Below are 21,505 nucleotides of genomic sequence, written 5' to 3'. Positions count from 1 at the left end.
GGAGTGACGGCAAAACGGCACTGACTGGAATTTCTGGAAGCAATTTGGAAGATGCAAGATAGATCCATCCCAAAGAAATAAGCTGAAAGCGGTAACTGGCTGACAAGTGAAGTCAAAAACAACATAAAAGCAAAAGAGAGGTCAGATAGCGAAAATTATGGGAACTAGAGGATTGGGAAGCTTTTAAAATTCAACAGAAAGCAACTAAGAAGCATTAAAGAGCGATAAGCTAAAGTATGAAGGTAAGCTGGCAAATAATTTAAAGGAGGGTACTGTAAATTTTATCCCAGATGTCTATAAAGCGGTATATAAGAGGGAGATTGAAATTTTGGCTGAGTGGTGCCACATCAACGATCACTTATTCAATGTTAGCAAGACCAGAAGCTGATTATTGACTTCAGGAGGAGGAAACTGGAGGTCCATTAGCCAGTCCTTATCGAGGGAACAGGGTCGGCTACTTTAAATTCCTCGTTGTTATCATTTTAGAGGACCTGTTGTGGGTCCAGCATATAAGTGTAATTACGAAGTAAGCATGGCAGCACCTCTACCTTCTTAGAAGTTTGCGAAGATTTGGCATGACATCTAAAACATTGACACACTTCTATAGGTGTGTGGTGGAGAGTATATTGACTGGCTGCATCGCAACCTGGTATGGAAACACCAACGCTCTTGAATAGACAATCCTATAAAAAGTAGTGGATATGCCCTCTTCCATCATGGGTAAAGCCCTCGCACCATTGAGCACATCTACATTGGACATTTTTGCAGCAAAGCATCATCCATGATCAAGGACCCTCACCACCTAGGTCATGCTCTCTACTTGCTGCTCCCATCAGGAAGAAGGTACAGTAGTCTCAGCTCTCACACCAGCAGGTTCAGGAAGAGCTATTATCCATCAACCATTAGGCTCCTGAAGCAGAGGGGATTATTTCAGTTGCCCCATGACTGAACTGCTCCCACATCCTATGGACTCACTTCAAGAACTCTTCATCCCATGTTCTCGATATTTATTGCGTAATTATATTTGCACAGTTTGTTGTCTTTTGCACACTGGTTGTCTGCCCTGTTAGAGCAGTCTCTCATTCATTCTATTATGGCTATTGAATTTATTGAGCATGTGTGCAAGAAAATTAATCTCAGCATCGTTTCTGGTGACATATATGTGATTTGATAATAAATTTACTTTGAACTAAAGAATAAAAGTGAGAGTGGATATTGGTCTGCTGAAAAATGATGCTGGAAAGGTAGTAATGGGGGACAAAGAAATAGCAGATTCCGCTATTAGTGGAAGTATTTTGCATAAGTCTTCACAGTATGCTAGAAATTTGAGAAATTTTTCTAGCATGCCATATCTCAAGGCCCATGTCTTGTCATGTTCATGGAACCAGTTTGAGAATGAGTTCATTGTACTCCAGTGGCCGTCACAATCACCAGCTCACTATCCAATAGAATACCTTTGGAATGTGGTGAGATGGGAGATTTGCAACACAAATGTGCAGCTAACAAATCTGTAGCAACTGTGATGCTATCATGTCAACATGGCCCAGCATATCTAAAGAATTTATCCAACACCGTGCAGAGTCCATGCCATGAAGAATTCAGGCTCTTCTAGGGGGCAAGTGGGTATGCTACTCAGTCTAGAAAGGTGTTGCTAGGTATACTGAGCGTAATTCTGAAGCTCTATAAGGCATTGCTTAGACTGCACTTGGAGTATAGTAAGTGGTTTTGGGCCCTTTATCTCAGTACTGGCATTGGAGAGGGACCAGAAGAGGTTCACAAGAGTGATCCCAGGAATGAAAGGGTTAACATGAGAAGTGTTCAATGAATCTGGACTTGTATTCGCTGGAGTTTAGAAGAATGAGGAAGATCTCTATAGTGGAGGAGTGTAGGACCAGAGAGCACAGCCTCAGAATACAAGGAAATCCCTCTAGAACAGAGATGAGGAGCCAGGGTGGTGAATCTGTGGAATTCACTGCCAGAGGTGGCTGTGGAGGCCAAGTCATAGGGTATACTTAAAGAGGAGGTTGATAGTTTCTTGATTAGTAAGCGCGTTAAAGGTTACAGAGAGAAGGCAGGAGAAAGTGGTTGAGAAGAATAATAAATCAGCCACAGTGGAATGGCAGAGCAGACTCAATGAGCCAAATGGCCTAATTCTGCTCTTATTTCTTATGCTCCTGTGGCTACAAACCAACTTCAACCTCTATCTCCTACCTGACTCCGTCTTAGTTCCATGAAACTTTGCCTGCCCTTAACCTGGATTACCCTGTCGCCTTATTAATGCAATTTCAGTTTGAATAAAAGTTATTAAGCTAATTTTAATTGTTAATTAAAGCATACTTTTCAATAGTTTTCATTTAAATTTGTTTCTAACAAATGCTGATGGGTTGGAAATGGCTTATTGTTGCGTGAATCCATAAACGCATCTCCTTCGCGACAGCTGAATGAGTCTCGCAGAATTGGCTTGGATATGATGTGGTTTAGGATCGATTTCATCCTGGCTATTGTGTGGAAATAACAGTTAGGAAGCAATTCATTCTTACCAAACCAGTCAACAACTGTTTTGCTTTAAGTAGTTATTCTGATTCTATGTAAAAATAAATCTGCCATCAGTTTAATCCTTTCACAATTTCTAACATTGCTATTAAATCATCCCTTTATTTTGTATGATCTAAATGAAAGAGCATCATATTTTTAAACCGTTCTTTGTATTTTCTATTCATCAAGTAATGTCTTAGTCATGACTCTTCCAAAAATGGGATGATTACATTCCAGCTTATAAGATTATATATTGGCTCATAATTATATTCTCAGTTTGTTCCACCTCTCTTAATAGCATTTTGTGCTATTATTTTTCAAGTTTTACTGTATTTGGACTCCATTGTTTATGAAGTTAAATTCGACACAGGTAGATGCATAAAAATCGGATGCTTTTGTTTTAAAAATATTAGAAATGCGTTGCAGTATTCTGTGGGAATATTTTTCTGTATCAAGTCCAAATCCGTAGGAAAAAAATTACTGAGATAAAGTCTCCATTACTGAGAATTTTAATATTTTCCTTTGTTAAATATTCATTGGTTAGAAACTAATTAATTATTTTGTGCACAAGAAATGTTAAAATGTTCTAATGTACAGTGAAACATTGTTAATGGAAGCTAATGGAATTAAACCCAATTTCCCCCCCCCAATTTACCTTAAACTTTTATTTTTAATTGTACGTGCACTAAAATGCTTTGACTCTTGATGCAGCTTTCCATGATCTTCATGCCCATTCCCCTTTGTATTTGCTTGCCATTTCCTTTCGAAGTTCATTTTGTTTTCTTGGGTTCTTCATTCTTCCAATCATTGTCTTTTATTTTTATTTTTTGAATATTTTTCTCCCCTCATCCTCTTCTGTTATTTACATTGTCTTTTAAATTGCTTAATTGCATTAACTCTTTATCTTTGGTGTCTCTTTACCAGCAGTAAAACTTAATGCACTGTCTTCTAGTTTAGCTAACCACCTTGCACACCAAGGTGCCTGGGGAGCTCTTTTATTTCATGCATTGTAATGCCACTGACTTTGTCACTGATTTAGAATCAGAATCAGGTTTGGTATCACTGGCGTATGTTGTGAAATTTGTTTTGTGTCAGCAGTACATCACAATACATAATTACAATAAAAAGTATGCATAAAAAGAAAATTAAATAAAATAAGTAGCACAAAAAGAGAGGAAAAATACTGTAGTGGTGTTCAAGGATTCAGTGTCCATTCAGTGTGTCTACCACCTCCCTGATGGTAGTATGTCCCGGGTGATGGGGCCTTTAATGATAGATGTTGCCTTTTGAAGGTGTGCTGGATGCAGGGGAGGCTAGTGCCCATGATGGAGCTGGCTAAGTTTACAACTTCCTACAGCTTTTCCAATCCTGTGCAGTAGCATCTCAAACCAGACAGTAATCCAACCAGTTAGAATTCTCTCCATTGTACATCTGTAGAAATTTGCAAGTATTTTTGGTGATGTACCAATTCTCTTCAAACTCCTAATGAAATATAGCCATTGTTTTGCCTTCTTAGTAATTGCATCAATATGTTGGGCCCAGGATAGATCCTTAGAGATGTTAACATCAGAAACTTGAAACTGCTCACCCTTTCCACTTCTGATCCCTTGCCGAGGACTGGTGTCTTCCCTCGGCTTCCTTTCTTGAAGTCCACAATTTCCTGAATTCCTTGGACTTACTTCAGTTGTGTGTAATACTGTTGCTGTGACACCATTCAACTGGCTGATTGATCTCGCTCCTGTATGCCTTCTTATTACCATACTGCCAACAATTCGCTCCTGTATATATCTGTACACTTTCCATTAGATATATTAAGCACTAACCACCAGACCTGCCTCTGGAGATGGGTTACACATTTCTTCTACCTACTAGCAACTTCTCCATTTGTGTTGTCCTCTTGTTTGCTCCCAATTCACCATTTAAAATGTATCTTCCAGGTCACCTTAACTTATTCATGGTGATCTCCCCTCCCCGCCCTCTCCCTGATCTGTTTTAAGCTGTTTTCTTTGCGAAGATTGCAGATGTTGGCCTTCAGAGGCCAAGTGGTAATTAGTTAATTGATACTTTCTCTTGCCTGAATCAAAAGACTCACTGGTTATTAGTCATCTGTGCATCTAATAGTTTTGTTAGACATTTTAATGAAGGCTATGACAATTCAAAAAAACTGAAAGCAATTACTTTTATTAATCTTATTGAAAGCCCAGGCTTGAATTGATTTGGTTTTATGTTAATATAATTCTGACACTTCTCTCAGCTCTCAGTTTACTTTTTCTTGTTGCAGTTCTTTAAAGTATCCTTTTAACCAGGCTGATTTGTATTTGCCCTAATCTTCCATTGGCTTGGGGTTGAACATTGAAATTGCTTCTAGGTATGACTTTGTCTTAAAGGCACAATAATGATTTAGATTTTTATCGTTTAACTACAAAATTTGAAAGATGTGTGCAGTTTCTGTAAATTAGATGGAGTTCATGGTATGTTAATAGATAAGTGGGTCTTCGTAGGCATAATTTGCACATCTGGCAATCTGTTCATAACAAAAGAGTCAGATAATCTTTTATTGGGAAATATAATGTGAGAGACCTAGGTGGGAAGCAAAACAATTCCAAAGTTTGGATTCAGGACACTCCAATATTTAGAATGTGAATTGTAGCAAACGATACCCTTTTGCATATGCACTAGTATAGGATTTTCCCGTGTCTTATTTCCGTAAGGCCCATTGACCCACTGAGTGTATGTCAATTCATTCTGCCGTTCACTTCCCTGTTCTCTCTTGCAATTCATGGAATTTCTGTGTGTATTTTGAAACAGTGTGCTTCTTAGTAGCTAGAGGATTTTGTGAAAACTTCCATTGACTACAAGCCCAGAGCCATTGGTCGCTGCACATTCGATAACTCTTTCATTCCTGGGATCATTCTCGTGAACCTCCTCTAAACCCTCTCCACTGTCAGCAAATATTTTCTTAAATAAGTGGCCCCAAACTGCTCACAATGAGGCCTCACCAGTGCCTTATTAAGTCTCATCATTATATCCTTGCTTTTATATTTTAGTCCTCTCGAAATGAATGCAAACGTTGCATTTGCCTTCCTCCCCACCGACTCAACCTGCAGATTAACCTTTAGGAAAAACTGCACGAGGACTCCCAAGCCTCTTTGCACCTCGGATTATTGAATTTTCTCCCCGTTTAGAAAATAGTATGTGGTTTTATTCCTTCTACCAAATTGCATGATCATACACTTCCTGACACTATTCCATTTGCCACTTTTTTGCCTATTCTCCTAATTTGCCCGTCCTTTTGTAGCCTCCCTGCTTCCTCAACACTACCTGCCCCTCCACCTGTCTTTGTATAGTCTGCAAAATTTGCCACAAAGTCATCAATTCTGTCATCAGATCATTGACATGCAATGTAAAAACAGAGCAGTTCCAACACCGACCCTACAGAACACCACTTGTCACTGGCAGCCAATCAGAAAAGGCTCACATTATTCCTACTCACTTTTTTAATTTGCCAGCCAGCCAATGCTCTATCCATTTTCTTTCAGTATCTTTCCTGTAATACCATGGGCTCTTATCTTGTCAAAGGCTTTCAGAAAATCTAAGTGCACAGCCACCATTGATTCTCCTTTGTCTGTCTTGCTTCTTATTTCTTCAAAGAGTTCCAACAGATTTGTCAGGCACGATTTCCCCTTAAAGAAACCATGCTGACTTTTTACCTATTATGATGTGCCTCCAAGTACCTGCAACCACATCCTTAACGATAGACTCTGACATCTTCTCAACCACTGAGATCAAGCTCACTGATCTGTAATTACCTTTCTTCTGCCTTCATTCCATCTTGAAGAGCGTTGTGACATTTGCAGTTTTCCAGATCTTCAGAACCATGTCAGAATCTATTGATTCTTGAAAGATCATTATTAATGCCTCCACAATCTCTAGCTATCCTTCAGAACCCTGGGGTGTAGTTCATCTGGTCAAGGTGACTTTTCTACAATCAGACCTTTCAGCTCCCCAAGCACATTCTCCTTGTTAATAGCAACTGCTCTCACTTCTGCCCCCAACACTCTCAGACTTCTGGCATACTGCTACCGTCTTTCACAATGAAAACTGATGTAAAATACCTATTCAGCTCGTGTGCCGTTTTGTTGTCCCCCATTACTACCTCTCCAGCATCCATTTCCAGTTGTACAATATATACTTTCACCCCTCTTTTACTCTTTGTATATCTGAAAAATCTTTTTAGTAGCTTCTGATATTATTGGCTAGCTTTCCTTCATATTTCATCTTCTTCCCCCCACCCCCGCATGTATTTTTTAGTTAGCCTTTAGTTTTTAAAAGTTCCCTAATCCTCTAATTTCCCACTAACTTTTGCTTTATCATATACTCGTTTTTTTTTCTGTGTTGACTTCCATGTCAAGCACAGGTTTCACCATGCTGCCTTTGAGGGCAGCCTAAAACATCAATTTTTTATTCTTTTTAGATTATGAGGGCACTCAGTCCTCGTTTATTGTCATTTAGAAATGCATGCATTAAAAAATGATACAATGTTCCTCCAGAATGATCTCACAAGAAAACACAGGACAAACCAAGACTAAAACTTACAAAACCACGTAATTATAACATATAGTTACAACAGTACAAAGCAATACCACAATTTGATAAAGAACAGACCATGGGCACGGTAAAAAAAAGTCTCAAAGTCCCGATAGCCTCATTATCTTCACGCAGGCGGCAGAAGGGAGAAACTCTCGCTGCCATGAACCTCAAGCGCCGCAAACTTGCCGATGCAGCGCCACCGGAAGCACCCGACCACAACGAACTCTGAGTCCGTTTGAAAACTTGGAGCCTCCGACCAGCCCCTCCGACACAGCCTCTCCAAGCACCATCCTCTGCTGCGCACTTTGACCCCGCCCCGGCCGCCGAGCAACAAGCAAAGCCGAGGACTCGGGGCCTTCCCCTCCGGAGATACCGGACCACACAGTAGCAGCAGCAGCAAAGCAGGCATTTCAGAAGTTTCACCAGATGTTCCTCCGTGCTCTCACGTCCGTCTCCATCAAATCAGGATTGTGCATGGCACCCTACTTGACAAATAACAGACACCACCGGAGTGGCTGCTGCGAGTTGCGTCACGCCACCATCTTCTCCTCCCTTCAACTTTTTTACATAAATATTGCCTGGCCTGCTGAATTCCTCCAACATTTTGTGTGTGTTACTTGGATTTCCAGCATCTGCAGATTTTCTTGTCTTTGTGCCTTTAGAATACATCTGTGGGATGTATCTTCTCTTCCACTCTTGAATTGCACCCTGAAACTCCAGTGATTTCTGCACTGCTGCTATCCATGCTAATGTCCCCATCCAATTATCTTTAGCCAGCTCCTCTCTCATGCCTCTGTATTTCCCTTCCCTTCACTCCACTGTACTGCTGATGCATCTGACTTTAGTTTCTCCTTCTCAAATTGCAGGTTGAATTCTATCATATAAAGGTCACTGTCTCCTAAGTGTTCCTTTTCCTTAAGCTTGGTAATCCTATCTGGTTCATTACACAATGCCCAGTCCAGAATAGCTGATTCTATAGTGGTCTCAACCACAAACTGCTCTAAAAAGCCATCTTGTAGGCATTCTACAAATTCTCTCTCTTGTGTTCCAGCACCAATTTGATTTTCCCAATCTACCTGCATATTGAAATCCCCCCAGGACTATTGTAACTTTGCCCTTTGGCATGCATTCTCAATCTCCAGTTGTAATTTTTGGCCTACGTCCTGACTACTCTTCAGAGGGCTGTATATAATTCCCATCAAGAGTTCTGTCTTTCTATCCCATGTCACCTCTTTATAAGGACTTGATTTTATGTTTTACCAACAGAACCATGGCACCCCGTGCCTACCTGCTTGTCCTTTCAATACAATGTGTGTCCATGGATTTTAAGCTTCCAACTATGATCTTGCATCCAGGACTCAGTGATGCTCATGTCATATCTGCCAATCTCTGTGCTACAAAATCATCTATCTTATTCTGTCTATTGCGTGTATTCCAGTATAACAACTTAAGTCCTGTGTTCATCGTCTTTTTTAATTTTGACCCCCTTTTTACACTGCAGCTCATCCCACTGACAGCAATTTTGCCTTTCATCTGCCTGACCACACTGCCTCTGCTTGTAAACCAGTAGCCCTCTCCCCCCACCTTTTTGTACAAGTCATGCCTTCCCCAGAAGAAATCCCAATGATGCAGAAATCTGAAACCCGACTCCAGTTTCTCAGCCACACATTCATCTGCCAAATCATCCTATTTGTACCTTCACTGGTGCGTGGCACAGGCTGCAATCCAAAGATTACTACCTTGGAAGTCCTGCTTTTCAGTATTCTACCTAGTTCTCCAAATTCTCTCTTTAGTACCTCCTCGCTTTGCCTATCTATGTCATTGGTGCCAGTATGTGCCAAGACTTCTGGCTGCTCACCCTCCCACTTCTAGAAAGTGATGGATCCGATCTGAGACACCCCTGACCTTGGTACTTGAGAGACAACATACCATCCAGGTGTCTCTATTGCATCCACAGATTCTGATGTTTATTCATTTAGCTATGGAATCCCCTATTACTACTGCAGTCGTCTTCTCTCGCTCTTCTCCCCCCCCCCGCCCCACCTTATCTTCTGAGCCACAATGCTAGAAACCCAGTAGCTATGGCTTTCCCCTGTATCAACTGTATCAAAATAAAATACTTGTTATTGAGGGCAATGGCCACAGGGGTACTCTATACTGGCTGCCTATTTCCCTTCCCTCTCCTGATGGTCATCTAGGTATTTGCCTCCTGCAACTTAGGGGTGACTATCTCCTTGTAGCTCCTATGTATCATCTCCTCAGTTTCCTGTATGAGCCAAAGGTCATCGAGTTGCAGCTCCACTTCCTTAACATGTTTTCTTATGAGCTGCAGCTTGGTGCACCAGGTGCAAATGTGGTTATCCATGAGGCTGGAGGTCTCCCAGAATTCCCACATCTCACACAAAGAATGCATCACAACCCCGGAGACTTTCTCACCCTGCTCTAACAATGTACTAACAGGCAAAGAATGAAGAAGATGAAGAAAGAAGAAATTCACCAGATGCCTTGTCCAAGCCTGTTAGCAAAAGCCTCCCCACTCTAACCCTGGTCCACTCACTCAGTGGTTGTTTTTATTTGCCCTTGCTGATGAATTGTGACTGCACTGCCATAAAAAAACAAAATCCTGCAAAAGCTCAATTTTAAATCTCTCTCTCCCTGAACCTGTGAGAGGCCTCCTCCATCAATTTGACTGTGGCTGCCCTGCTGAAAACAAAAAAGGAAAAATTGTGAAAGATCCTTGTTTTAAATCTCACCTTCCCTGACCTGTGTGAGGCTTTTTTCCGCTGAATGGACTGCGACTGTGAAAGTATGTTAAACATACCTTCATTGTATGCTTTGACCTAGTTGCCTCCATTTTCCTTTGTGAGTGCACTACCAAAGACCTTTGGTTTAGTGCTAAAGCCTCTCATCTACTCATTTGCTGCTCATTTCATATTGATATATGGTGAGAGCTGATTACCTAAAAGAGTAATTTACAACAGTAATTGTTCATGAGCTTGTTCATAGAGCTGCACCACACTTGCAACATTTCATTGTTTTTTTAATATGTACAGGATTTATCTATTACTATCCATTTAAATGTTGATTATCTGATATCAACCTAAATAGTTATTGCACATTATGGAGATTTCTCTTTGCTTCATCTATTCCTTGAATTTAAACTGAAGTGATATTTGATGTAGAGTGCTATCATCTTTGTTTCTTGCTCTTAAGTGGATTACTGGTAAGGTAGGCATGTCTGTCCAATTATTAAGGAAATTACATCAGTTATTTGATGTAACGATCTCTTTGTCATCAGTTTCCTCTTCAGAAGTGTTTGTATAGGCTGATGAATGCTCATGCTAATTACAGCTTGTGAATAATAGTTATTACTGTTGGCTGGTGTTCAAGGAGCAGATGATTGCCAATGTTACAAATTGTTGATTGCAATTTAGTGATACTTGCTGGAAGGGTCTGAGTGTTTTGGGTGAAGAAGAGTTCAATATCAGCCCATTGCTATAGAATTGTGAAATCTATTGTCTAGATCATTTGCAGAGAATTAACATCTAACAGAGATGTATGTATCTATGGAGCAATACTTTGGCCCAAACCAATAACTCAAAATGTATCTTCAGTGCATCTTAAGTGAAGCACAATAATGGCTCTCTCTATTTCTTCCTAAGCTTGTATTGTTTTAATTTTTCCTTTCTGAAATTTCTTTCTGCACTAAATTCTTGTTGATACTTATAAAGATAAATGTTCAGCAAAAAATGAATGTACAAATCATATGAAGTATCAAGCATAGCAAAGCAATGTCAAAACAAGTTCAAAGTTGAGATGAGGGACAAGGCAAAATATTAAACAACTGAGTTTAACCTGAGGTTAAAAGGAGAGATTTGGAAGATATTTGAAGGAGCAGGAAACTGGAGGAATATTATGGAAAAACATGATTTCTTTAGTATTCTGGAGAGATTTCTTAGGGAGATTGCTGGATTATGATGTGATAGAACTAATTTTAACGAAACATCACTGAAAGCACGTATAGCAACCTTGCCTCTATTCCAATTAGACTAACACAGCTTTTGGACTGAAACAGGAGCTTTCCTTGTGTATATGACTTGTTAGTATTTATGAAGAAATACATCCTTTATATTCATATTGGGCATTTAAAATATTTGGAACATTGGTTCTGCTTGGAAATATCCTGATGTAAACTAATGATGAGGACTCTAAATAGCATGTCTCTGTAGTATGCCTGCTTTAGTGGATTTGTTTCATTAGGGTGCTGGAGACACAGAGCCTGATGAAAATGACAAGGCTGATCAGAAAGGGAAATCATCACCATTCGAGGAAGATAAAAAAAGAGATCTGAAACAAGGAGATGATATTTCCAAAGCTAATGGGCTAGTTTTGCAGAATGGAATAGATACAGATTGCAAAGACTTCAAGTAAGTGTCTTATTTTGGTATTCATAAATTTTGTAAAAGTTTTTAAGCTATCAGACTTACTTTCATAAATTGAATGTTAGCATGCTATCAAGTGCTCAGGTAGTCTATTTCAAAGTCTTGCAGCAGTCCAAGTCTGAGCAGACCAAGTATAAGGGCTATATAAAAATGACTTGAAAATGCGCCTCCCCCTCCATCCCCGCCCTTCCCTTTTTTAAATATAATTTTTATTAAATTTTCAAAAAGAATACATGAAAAGATAAAATCTACCCACCCCCCCTCCCCTTAACCCTCCCCCCCCCCGTATATAGTCCTACCTAAAAAGAAAGAAAGAGGAAAAAAAAAGCCGCCTGGGTATTGGAAGGTTTCCACATGCTCCATGGGATTCAAAATAAATTTGGTATAATTATTCGTTACTTTCCCCAAGTAACCAAAATCTTTATCGGAGCACTTAAATATGCCATCCTATCTTTTGTAAATAAGGGCGCCAAATATTCAAAAATGTTACATATTTATCTCTTAAATTATAAGTAATTTTTTCAAGTGGAATAGAACTAGCCATTTCATTATTCCAACGATCCATACTTAAATACGAATCAGATTTCCAAGTAACTGCTATAGTCTTCTTAGCTACTGCCAATGCAATTTTTATAAATTCTTTCTGATATTTATTCAATTTAAGTTTCGGTTTTATCCCTTCAATATCACCTAATAGAAATAATACAGGGTTATGTGGAAGTTGAATTCCAGTAATTTGTTCCAATAAGACTCTTAAATTTATCCAAAAGGGTTGAATTTTAAAACAAGACCAAGTAGAATGTAAAAAAGTACCAATTTCTTGATTACACCGAAAACATTTATCAGATAGATTTGAATTTAATTATTTATTTTTTGTGGTGTAATATATAATTGGTTAAAAAACATTTATTGTATTTGTCATACTGTCAAGACAAAGTCTTGACCAATTTGTTTCATCAATATTAATATTCAGATCTGTTTCCTATTTTTGCTTTGACTTATGGGTTCCTTGTTTAATTGTCTGTTCTTGAATCAAATTATACATACAAGAAATAAATTTTTTAATTTTCCCTTTTTGAATTAAAATTTCAATTTCATTAGGCTTTGGCAAAAACATTGTTTGACCCAGCTTACCTATTAAGTAAGCCCTTAATTGAAAGTAACAAAAGAAAGTATTATTAGATATTTTATATTTATCCTTTAATTGTTCAAATGACATCAATATACCTCGCTCAAAACAATCTCCTATAAATTTAATCCCTTTTTGGTACCAATAATATAAAAGTTGATTGTCCATTGTAAAAGGAATAAGTCTGTTTTGAAACAAAGGTCTCCTTGCTAAGCCCTTCCCTTTGTAAGGAGTAGGGCAAGATGTATTAATACAATTTTGCTGATTTCATCTGAAGCTACTTCAAGTTTATTTATTTCTGGAATGGCTAATTTAGTCGATATCCAGCCATAGACAAGAACTAGCAAAATAAAAAGTATCTCCAGCCAAACTTTAGTGTGTGAACAACTAACTTAACTGTTACTTAGAATGCAAAGTTGTCACCTAATGCCAATTTTTGTAAACTCTATACTGGAATTTTATATTAGATAATTCTTGAAGATGAAAGATTTCGCAGCTTGTATCATGGCTCGATTTTTAATATAGACTGAGAGAAAGAGCTTGCATTGCTTTAATTCAACTTGTAATCAATTTACATCCTCTATGGTGAAATTTATTATTCTCAAATCACAATGTGACAAGACCATGTTTACACATTCTTGTAAGTTTTCTTGTTTTCTATCATCTCTGCAGACTTTTCCACTCCCTATAGGTGCCATTAGATACAAGTTTTCTCCTTACTGCAGTTATTCTGCCATCTGGATTAAGAAACTTATGTTGAGGGTATTTGCCTATAGCTGCTTGTAGTTTTGATTATAAATACACACTTCTCCAACACGTTTAGGGGTATCGGGAGGGTATGGAAATTGAAAAGGTATCAACAAAATGCAGCAAGTTTTTTTTTATTGTGGGCTTATTTGAAGAGAAATGTATCTGGGGAATAATAGATTTTTATAGTATATAGTAAATGAAAAACCGCATCTTCAGTATATTTAGATTTAAAATATGGAAGAAAGCATCTGACAGACTTTTTGGGTGGTTTGGAGCTGAACTTACTAATGGATGAAAGGTTTTACCCTTGGGTTTCAACCATTTGCTTTGAGTTAAGAAGAGCATGGAGGAGGTCATTAATCTGTGACTTAAATGGGGTATACTGAACTTAATGTTATTTCTTGATATCAAGATCTGGGGGAAAATGTTTATTATTAATATATTATATCATCAGTAATAGATATGCTTAGAGATCATTGTTAAAATATTGTTGCCATTGCTATCCATTTTTCAATAAATGGTCCTTGTCTGATAAAAGTATATTTGATATCAACGAAAGTGGTTCATTTCCAAGGATAATTACAGTTCCCCATTTAAAAGGAGTCGTAACTCATGGATGACTGCTTAGAATTTCAAATTGTTTCTATATATTTGTCATTTTACATAGAAAGCATAAGGCACAATGCATGATATTTTTGTAAAGGTGCCTTGACATTGCTGTAGATCTGCAGTTGCTGATGTGCAGTATCTGCCGCATACAAATTCAAATAGAATGTGAATTATGTTTCAGTGATATATACACAGGTTTGCAGTTGGTTTTGGAAGGAAAAGAAGCTATCAGGTGTGCCGTCTTATGTATATAGTAAATAGATGTTAAGTCAGTAGTGGTTAGGTGATAGCTATAACTAGCACAGTTTCCTACTAGAGGTGGAAAGCTTTATGGAACCAAAAAGTACTTCATCATTCAAGGGCGACCATTTCACACTCGGGCAGTTCATAGACATTTCTAATATTTTGATGTCATTTCTAAGTTAAGAGTACCAATTTTGACGTAATCGTTACTTAGATTTGTCATAATAATTTTTGAACCCAAATGAATGAAGTATATTCAGTTAATCAGAAGCTATATCTCCCATTAAATTAGCAGTACACTAAGGGCAATTTCTGATGCAGAGAGAATTTTCTGCCTAAAGACATTTTCATGTCAAAAAACTGACGGGGGTGGCGGGGGGGAGAAGTCAGTTTGGATAATGGTGGGGAGTTGTGGAGGCCAAGTATTTGAGAAAGGACCCAACATGTTTTAAAAGGACCCAAAAGTGTACCAAACCTTGGAAAAAAATGTGTTTGTATGTTGATATTAGGGCATGAATCTTTAATAATCAGCAGGTGCCATTTGAGGGATAAGGACGACAGCATTTTATTTACCTATTTATTTCATTAATTTGTTTGATAATGAAAAGTAATTTGCAGTAAACTAAAAAGAGGGTAAATTTAAAATTTACAGGCACTCAATATCTAGTATTTATAATGATATTTAAATAATTGTTTTAATAATAGTAGTATGAACTGCCCATTAAACTTTAAACTTTTTAAAGTAGCTTTTTAATTCAAAATACTGCCTTTTTAAAGAGTGTGTGTATTGCATTTAACAGAAAACTATAAATCCTTATTTGTATTTTTATGCTGCACAGTCGTACTCCTGGAAGTCATCAAGCCTCTCCCACAGAAGTGGCTGAACGCCTGGGTCCAAATCAAAATACTTCAGAAGGTTTAGTCCAATTGTCTAATACTACAACAAATAAACCATCTGGAGAAGAGTTTCATAATTCTGACACTCAAAGTTTAGACACCATTGAGGCCGCAGTTGGCTTAGATCATTTGCAGTTTGACTATTCAAGCGGTCAAGTATCCATGGACTCCTCAGCAGCAGCAGCTGTAGGTCTTTTTGACTACAACTCCCAGCATCAGGTTAGTCTTTTTTGCTGAGTGACTTGATGTTTGATTCTCCCCCGTGTAAGCATTATTAACTGAGTTGAGTACATTTGAAATAGAAAAGTATATCAGAATGTTACAAAACCCAAACATATTGCAACAACTTGGCTAAGGTTCAATGCTTCACGTTTAAAAAAAGGTTTAACTAAAATAAACCAGCTATGTGTGCCTATAGCAGAAGATTTAAAAAAAAAATCTTCAATCAGAATTTGAGTAACTCTTTCCTTCTGAAGAATGAATAGAAAAGGCTTGAATGTAAAATTAGCCCTAATGCTGATTGGAATATAAACATTTCAATCATTTGAATTTGTTGATTTCCTATTTCTTGATTGATTATCAGAATAAATATTTGGTTGGTGGAATTGACTGGAGCAAAAGCTTAACCATTTCTACTAGAAAAATGATGTGGCTCCTGCTACTAAAGAAAAGTTGGCAGATGCTGCTGTATAGTTTTGCCAATGTCAAGTATTTTCAGAATGTAATAATAAGCTTTTAAAAAATTATATGTTTTAATATCAGTTCTGATTCAAATCGAAGATGCTTACTTATTTAATCTTGCCTCCAGGAAATTACATGGTTTTAACTACTTATCATCATTTTTTTTTCAACAATGCTTACCAGGAATAATATTCTTTCTAAACATTTCCTTCCACGAAAATTTTATTTGACAGTTTCAGCATCTTTGTTGAAGGAAATTACTGTTAATGTTCATTAATGCTTGCTTTCAGCGTGAATTTTCATTTTATTCTTATTAAACCAATTTTTGAATTTAAAATTCTCTTTCTAGTTAAAAATTGCACAGTTTTGTGCTTAGTTTTACTTTCCTGCTGCCCTATCTGTGCAGTATTTAAATCTAAATAGTTCTGTGAAAAATAAGTGAATTAGCATGACATACAATAGTGTGAAAAAGTCTTAGCCACACATATATAGCTAGAGTGCCTAAGACTTTTGCACAGTTCTGTAGTAATTTTATGTATTGCACTGTACTGCTGCTGCAAAATAAAACAAATTTCATAACATGAATGATGATAAACCTGACTGATATGGGTCTCTTTTGTGGACTGAGAATGGGAAGGAGGCAGAGAGAGGGGAATCATGGTTGGGGAAAGGGGAAGGGAAAAAGGAGGGAGCAGAAAGCACCAAAGACATTCTATAATAATCAATAAACTAATTGTTCAGGATCAAATGACTTTGCTTGGAGTCTCAGGGCTGGGTGTGACTGCACTCACAACACCCCTCTTCCGCCCAGCACTCCTCCTCTGCCACCTGTTCTACATCCATCTCAAGGCACTCCACCCTCGCATTTCCCTACATCCTTTGCTCCCCTCAGATTTACAGACTTACTCTCCTTTCCATAATGACAAATACAGTATTGTTCAAAAGTCTTAGGCACCCTAGATATTTGAATGTGTATATATGTGTGTAGACAGTGGTGCTGGAAAGTTTGTGAATCCTGTAGAATTTTCTCTATTTCTGCATAAATATAATCAAATTATGATTAGATCTTCACATAAATCTTAAAACTAGATAAAGAGCACCCTATTAAATAAGTAACACAAAAAAATTATACTAGTTTATTTACTTATTGAGAAAAATTATCTAATATTATATGTATTTGTTCGAAAAGGTATGTGAAACTCTGGAGTAATGCCTTCTACAAAAGCTATTTGGAGTCAGGTGTTCCAGTCTCTGAGAGGAGTTTGGAGGTGTGGGTTGTAGAGGTGCCACTAGCCACTACACAGAGCTGTTCTCTGCCTAAGTGCCCCAGATTTGTATTGATCACCCTAATCAAACCGCTCAAAAATAACCGAAAAGAAGAATAACCAGAATCTTGAACATCAAAGCCCCCCAAAATGAGTCCACAGCCTCACCGGTCAACCCTTGCAACGTGGATCCCAAGACTCCTGTACTTTCCTCTGACAGGAGCTAGTGAACAGGAGAGGAATACCAGTCACATAGGCAGAATGGTGCCGAACACCCGCCTGTCCTTTGCTCTCATCCTCGTCGACTTCAACCTTGCTTGCATCCAGGCTACCAGGTCACGCAGTCTGCTCCGAACCTCAGAGACAGCAACGTACCAGGTCGCTCAGTCAGCCTTAAAATGCACATCAAATTGTAATTGTAAATCACAGGTTCTAATTGCATGTAGTAATAGAATCATATTTAAAAGAAGAAAATTAATTTCATTAATGATCTACAGGGCGTTGCTGTCGGTTGCTTGTACCACCTTGAGACCTCCCAGTTTCTCAAGATTTTAATTGGTATATAAAGATAAGGTTTGAGAGTCATGATGCTTGCAGAAACATTTTTGCCACTTCCTGTTTAAACGTGCTTTAAAATTATTTTCATGACCTAATAGCTTGAAGCAGAATATTGGGGTATTACTGCCAAGATTCTGGAAGGTAAGTCTATTCCAACCAGAAAGGGACTCCTGTGCTGATGAAGCCACTGTTCAAGCCAGAACAAAGGACTTATTTGAGGTTAAACCACCTTCTGTTTTAATGTGGCTTTTCATATAATCACCTTCCACAGTTGGTTTCTAGTGGAGCATAAAAGGCTATGTCATCATCTAAGATGAAAGCAATTATTTTGAATTCTTCTTGGAACTTTAAACAAGCATTGTTATGCTAGTTGCACAGCATATACTGTATATGCTAAGTACAATGTTAAAGTAATAGATTTTTAAAAATTCTGTAAAGTGTTAACTAATTACCACGTGATACAGAAAGATAGCAAAGACAGCAAGTTTTTCAATCAGAAATGTATGTAATTAGATTGAGGATGTTTTGAAGTGATTTTATACAGGAAGTCATTGTAAGGTTAAGGTGAACACCTTATAAGATGGAAGGAATTGGATAAATGCTTGGGAAGAGGGAAAAGAGTTACTGGGCCAAGCGAGAATGTACATTGGACGAACTGGAAAACTCTTTAAAAGAATTACCCCAGGCACAGTGGTCTTCTGTGTAATTGATACTGTGATTTGCAAGTAAAGGCAGGACAATCTTGACTGGTATGCTAAAAGGAAGATTTATTTAATTGATTTACATCATTCACATGGTTGTTTTTCATTTCATTCTCTCCTGGTTTTTACCAATGTTAACGTCTATGTGAAGCGTCTAACGTCTGCATGAAGCTAGCTTGGAATTAAACGTTTTAAAATTGGCCCGCTGGTGGCGCAGTGACATCAGTGCCGGACTCTGGAACAGAGGTTCCCGAGTTCGAATCCAGTCGGGCCACTCCCGGGCACGCTTTCCATCTGTGCCGGGTTGAGTGTCAAGCTCGCAACTTGGCCTCGTAAAAAAAGAGACTGCTCTGTTAGAAGGATGTGGGGGGCCACTCACAGAATCTTTCCTCCAAGACAACCACTTGAAAAGTGGTCGCCAAGGCTCTGGCAGAGTATGGCACTCAAAAAAAAAATTGCAAGGTCCAATATATTTGAACAGTCTCATCTAATGTTGTGAGTTACTGTGCCTTTGATCGTGTTTTAGACAGTTGATTGGCAGCTAAGTTGATTTTAACTATAATTTTTACAAAAATATAACAGATTTCTGGCATCTGCTTTTGCACTTGTTAGTCTCTTGTTTTATGGTCATTTTCTTACCATAGAATTATCTCTTAAGTCAGTCAGCAACTTTCTGTTAGTGAAGTTTTCTGTGTTTTAGCATATTACGTGTTGCTGTTGAAATAATTTTTCATTTTTACTGGATATTCAATAACGTCAGTCAATCTTCCAATGGCATTCTTTTAAACTTCCACTCTTATTCAAACATAGAATTAGATTTATGTGTTTTTAAGTTATCTCTTCTTTGTATTTTCAATTTTGAGCTTACACTTTGCAAAGTTTCCAGTGTTCTTTAAACCATAGGACATACGAGCAGAATTAAGCCATTCAGCCCATTCACTCCGCTCCTTCTCACCATATCAAGTCAAGTCACTTTTTATTGTCATTTCGACCATAACTGCTGGTATAGTACACAGTAAAAACGAGACTTTTTTAGGATCATGGTGCTACTTGAGACAATACAAAAACTACACTGAACTACATAAAAACAACACAAAACTACACTAGACTACAGACCTACCCAGGACTGTGTAAACTGCACAAAACAGTGCAGGCATTACAATAAATAATAAACAAGACAATAGGCACAGTAGAGGGCAATAGGTTGGTGTCAGTCCAGGCTCTGGGTATTGAGGAATCTGATGGCTTGGGGGAAGAAACTGTTACATAGTCTGGTTGTGAGAGCCAGAATGCTTCGGTGCCTTTTGCCAGATGGCAGGAGAGAGAAGAGTTTGTATGAGGGGTGCGTGGGGTCCTTCATAATGCTGTTTGCTTTACAGGTGCAGCGTGTGGTGTAAATGTCTGTAATGGTGGGAGGAGAGACCCGGATGATCTTCTCAACTGACCTCACTATCCACTGCAGGGTCTTGCAATCCGAGATGGTGCAATTTCCGAACCAGGCAGTGATGCAGCTGCTCAGGATGCCCCTACCAATCAGGAATTTATCAACTTCCGCTTTAAATATACCCACAGACGTGGCCTCCACCACAGTCTGTGGTACAGCATTCCACAGATTCATCACTCTGGCTTAAAAAAAAAATTCCCTCTTCTGTTCTAAAAGGTCACCCCTCAATTTTGAAGCTGTGCTCTCTAGTTCTGGATACCCCCACCAGAGGAAACATCCTCTCAACATCCACCTTATCTAGTCCTTTCAGTAGGTTTCAATGAGATCTCCACGCATTCTTCTAAATACCAGTGAGTCCAGGGACAAAGCTGCCAGATGCCCTTCATTGGTTAACCTCTTCATTCTCGGAAACATCCTCATGAAAATCCTTGGGACTCTCTGCAATGACAATACATCCTCTCTGAGATAAGGGGCAAAATCTTTAGTTACAGACGGACTCATTGACTACCATATGGAAGAGTTGTGGGCTTGCAGGTATTAATTAGCCGCTAGCGTTATTTCAGCATAAATTGAGCTTGTGGATTTTTAGAAAATAATTTGTATCATGCTTTAATTAGATTGCATGCTGGATTGGCTATAGTTTTGTTCATGGATAGATCACAAGGACTTGATAAGCAGGTTCTTCAGCACAGGTAATGCTAATAATTGATTAACATTTTTGTGTACAATTCTTTATAATATATTCTCATACATAATTATTCATAGATGCTGGTCATTTATGTCTTCAGTTTTCACACTTTGTAATTTTAATTTCATATTTTATTTCCTCTTCAGATTCTGTATCCAGTATATAATCTTGATTGCTTGCATCATCTGAAACAGTAAATGCAAAAATACCTGTTTTAAGGCTTTGTAATAGAGGCTAGCTATATTAGTCCTGTTAGAGTAAGTGCAAATTATTTATCAAAATATGGGATTGGTTCGGCAGTCACGGTTTGGAAAATGATGACATGGTCAGATGGAAGTAAGTATTGGGGATCTGAAAAAAAAAACATTAATTTGATAAAGCTCTTTTTTAATGGAAGTTTGAATCCATGTAAATTTTTAAAAGAAGACAAAGCACTAGAAGTGTTTCAATGAAAAGAAATTATGGTGCTGGTTTTCTTTATTAGAGCTGTCAATCAGCATTAATATGAGTACATGTCGCTAGGTTTTAATTTGAAATTTTAATCATATATGAGATTAGGCCATCACTTTAAAGAATTGCCTGGACCATGTATCTTGGAATTTAGACTATGGCCACCATTCATTTCCCTACCTATTGTCACCATTCTCAACAAAAAAATGTCCTAAACCATCAGCAAACTCTCACCAAAATCACAAGACTTCAAGACAGTACACCGCCTCTGAATAACTGCAAATTCCCTTGCCCCCACTCTTCAAAAAAAATTGGCACTCTGCCACTTCCCGTAAAATAATAGTGAAAGCCTACATTCTCTGCCAATGGAAAAGAAGTGCAGTCAACGTTTCAGACCAAAATCTTTCAGCAGGATTGATATCTCGGCCCAAAACATCATCTGGACTTTTTTCCATAGATGCTGCCTGCCTGCTGAGTTCCTCCAACATTTGTGTGTGTTGCTTTGACTTATCTGCATATTTTC

General features: G+C 38.1%; 1 protein-coding gene across 4 annotated transcripts in view; it reads left to right on the top strand.

The window, feature by feature from the left end:
* LOC134339795 (pumilio homolog 2-like) overlaps window positions 1–21,505 on the top strand; it is a 125,218-nt gene that overhangs the window by 43,678 nt on the left and 60,035 nt on the right. For 3 of the 4 annotated variants that reach the window (XM_063036577.1, XM_063036598.1, XM_063036609.1), the window contains exons 6-7: window positions 11,386–11,552; window positions 15,138–15,414. The exons of the other annotated variant lie outside the window; for it this stretch is intronic. In XM_063036577.1, coding sequence (XP_062892647.1) covers window positions 11,386–11,552; window positions 15,138–15,414 — 444 coding nt within the window. The remainder of the gene's footprint in view (window positions 1–11,385; window positions 11,553–15,137; window positions 15,415–21,505) is intronic. 4 annotated transcript variants of the gene reach the window in all.

The sequence above is a fragment of the Mobula hypostoma genome, chromosome 2 (genome assembly GCF_963921235.1).
Source record: "Mobula hypostoma chromosome 2, sMobHyp1.1, whole genome shotgun sequence".
Classification (NCBI taxonomy): domain Eukaryota; kingdom Metazoa; phylum Chordata; class Chondrichthyes; order Myliobatiformes; family Myliobatidae; genus Mobula; species Mobula hypostoma.
This window is presented reverse-complemented; position numbering and strand designations above follow the sequence as displayed.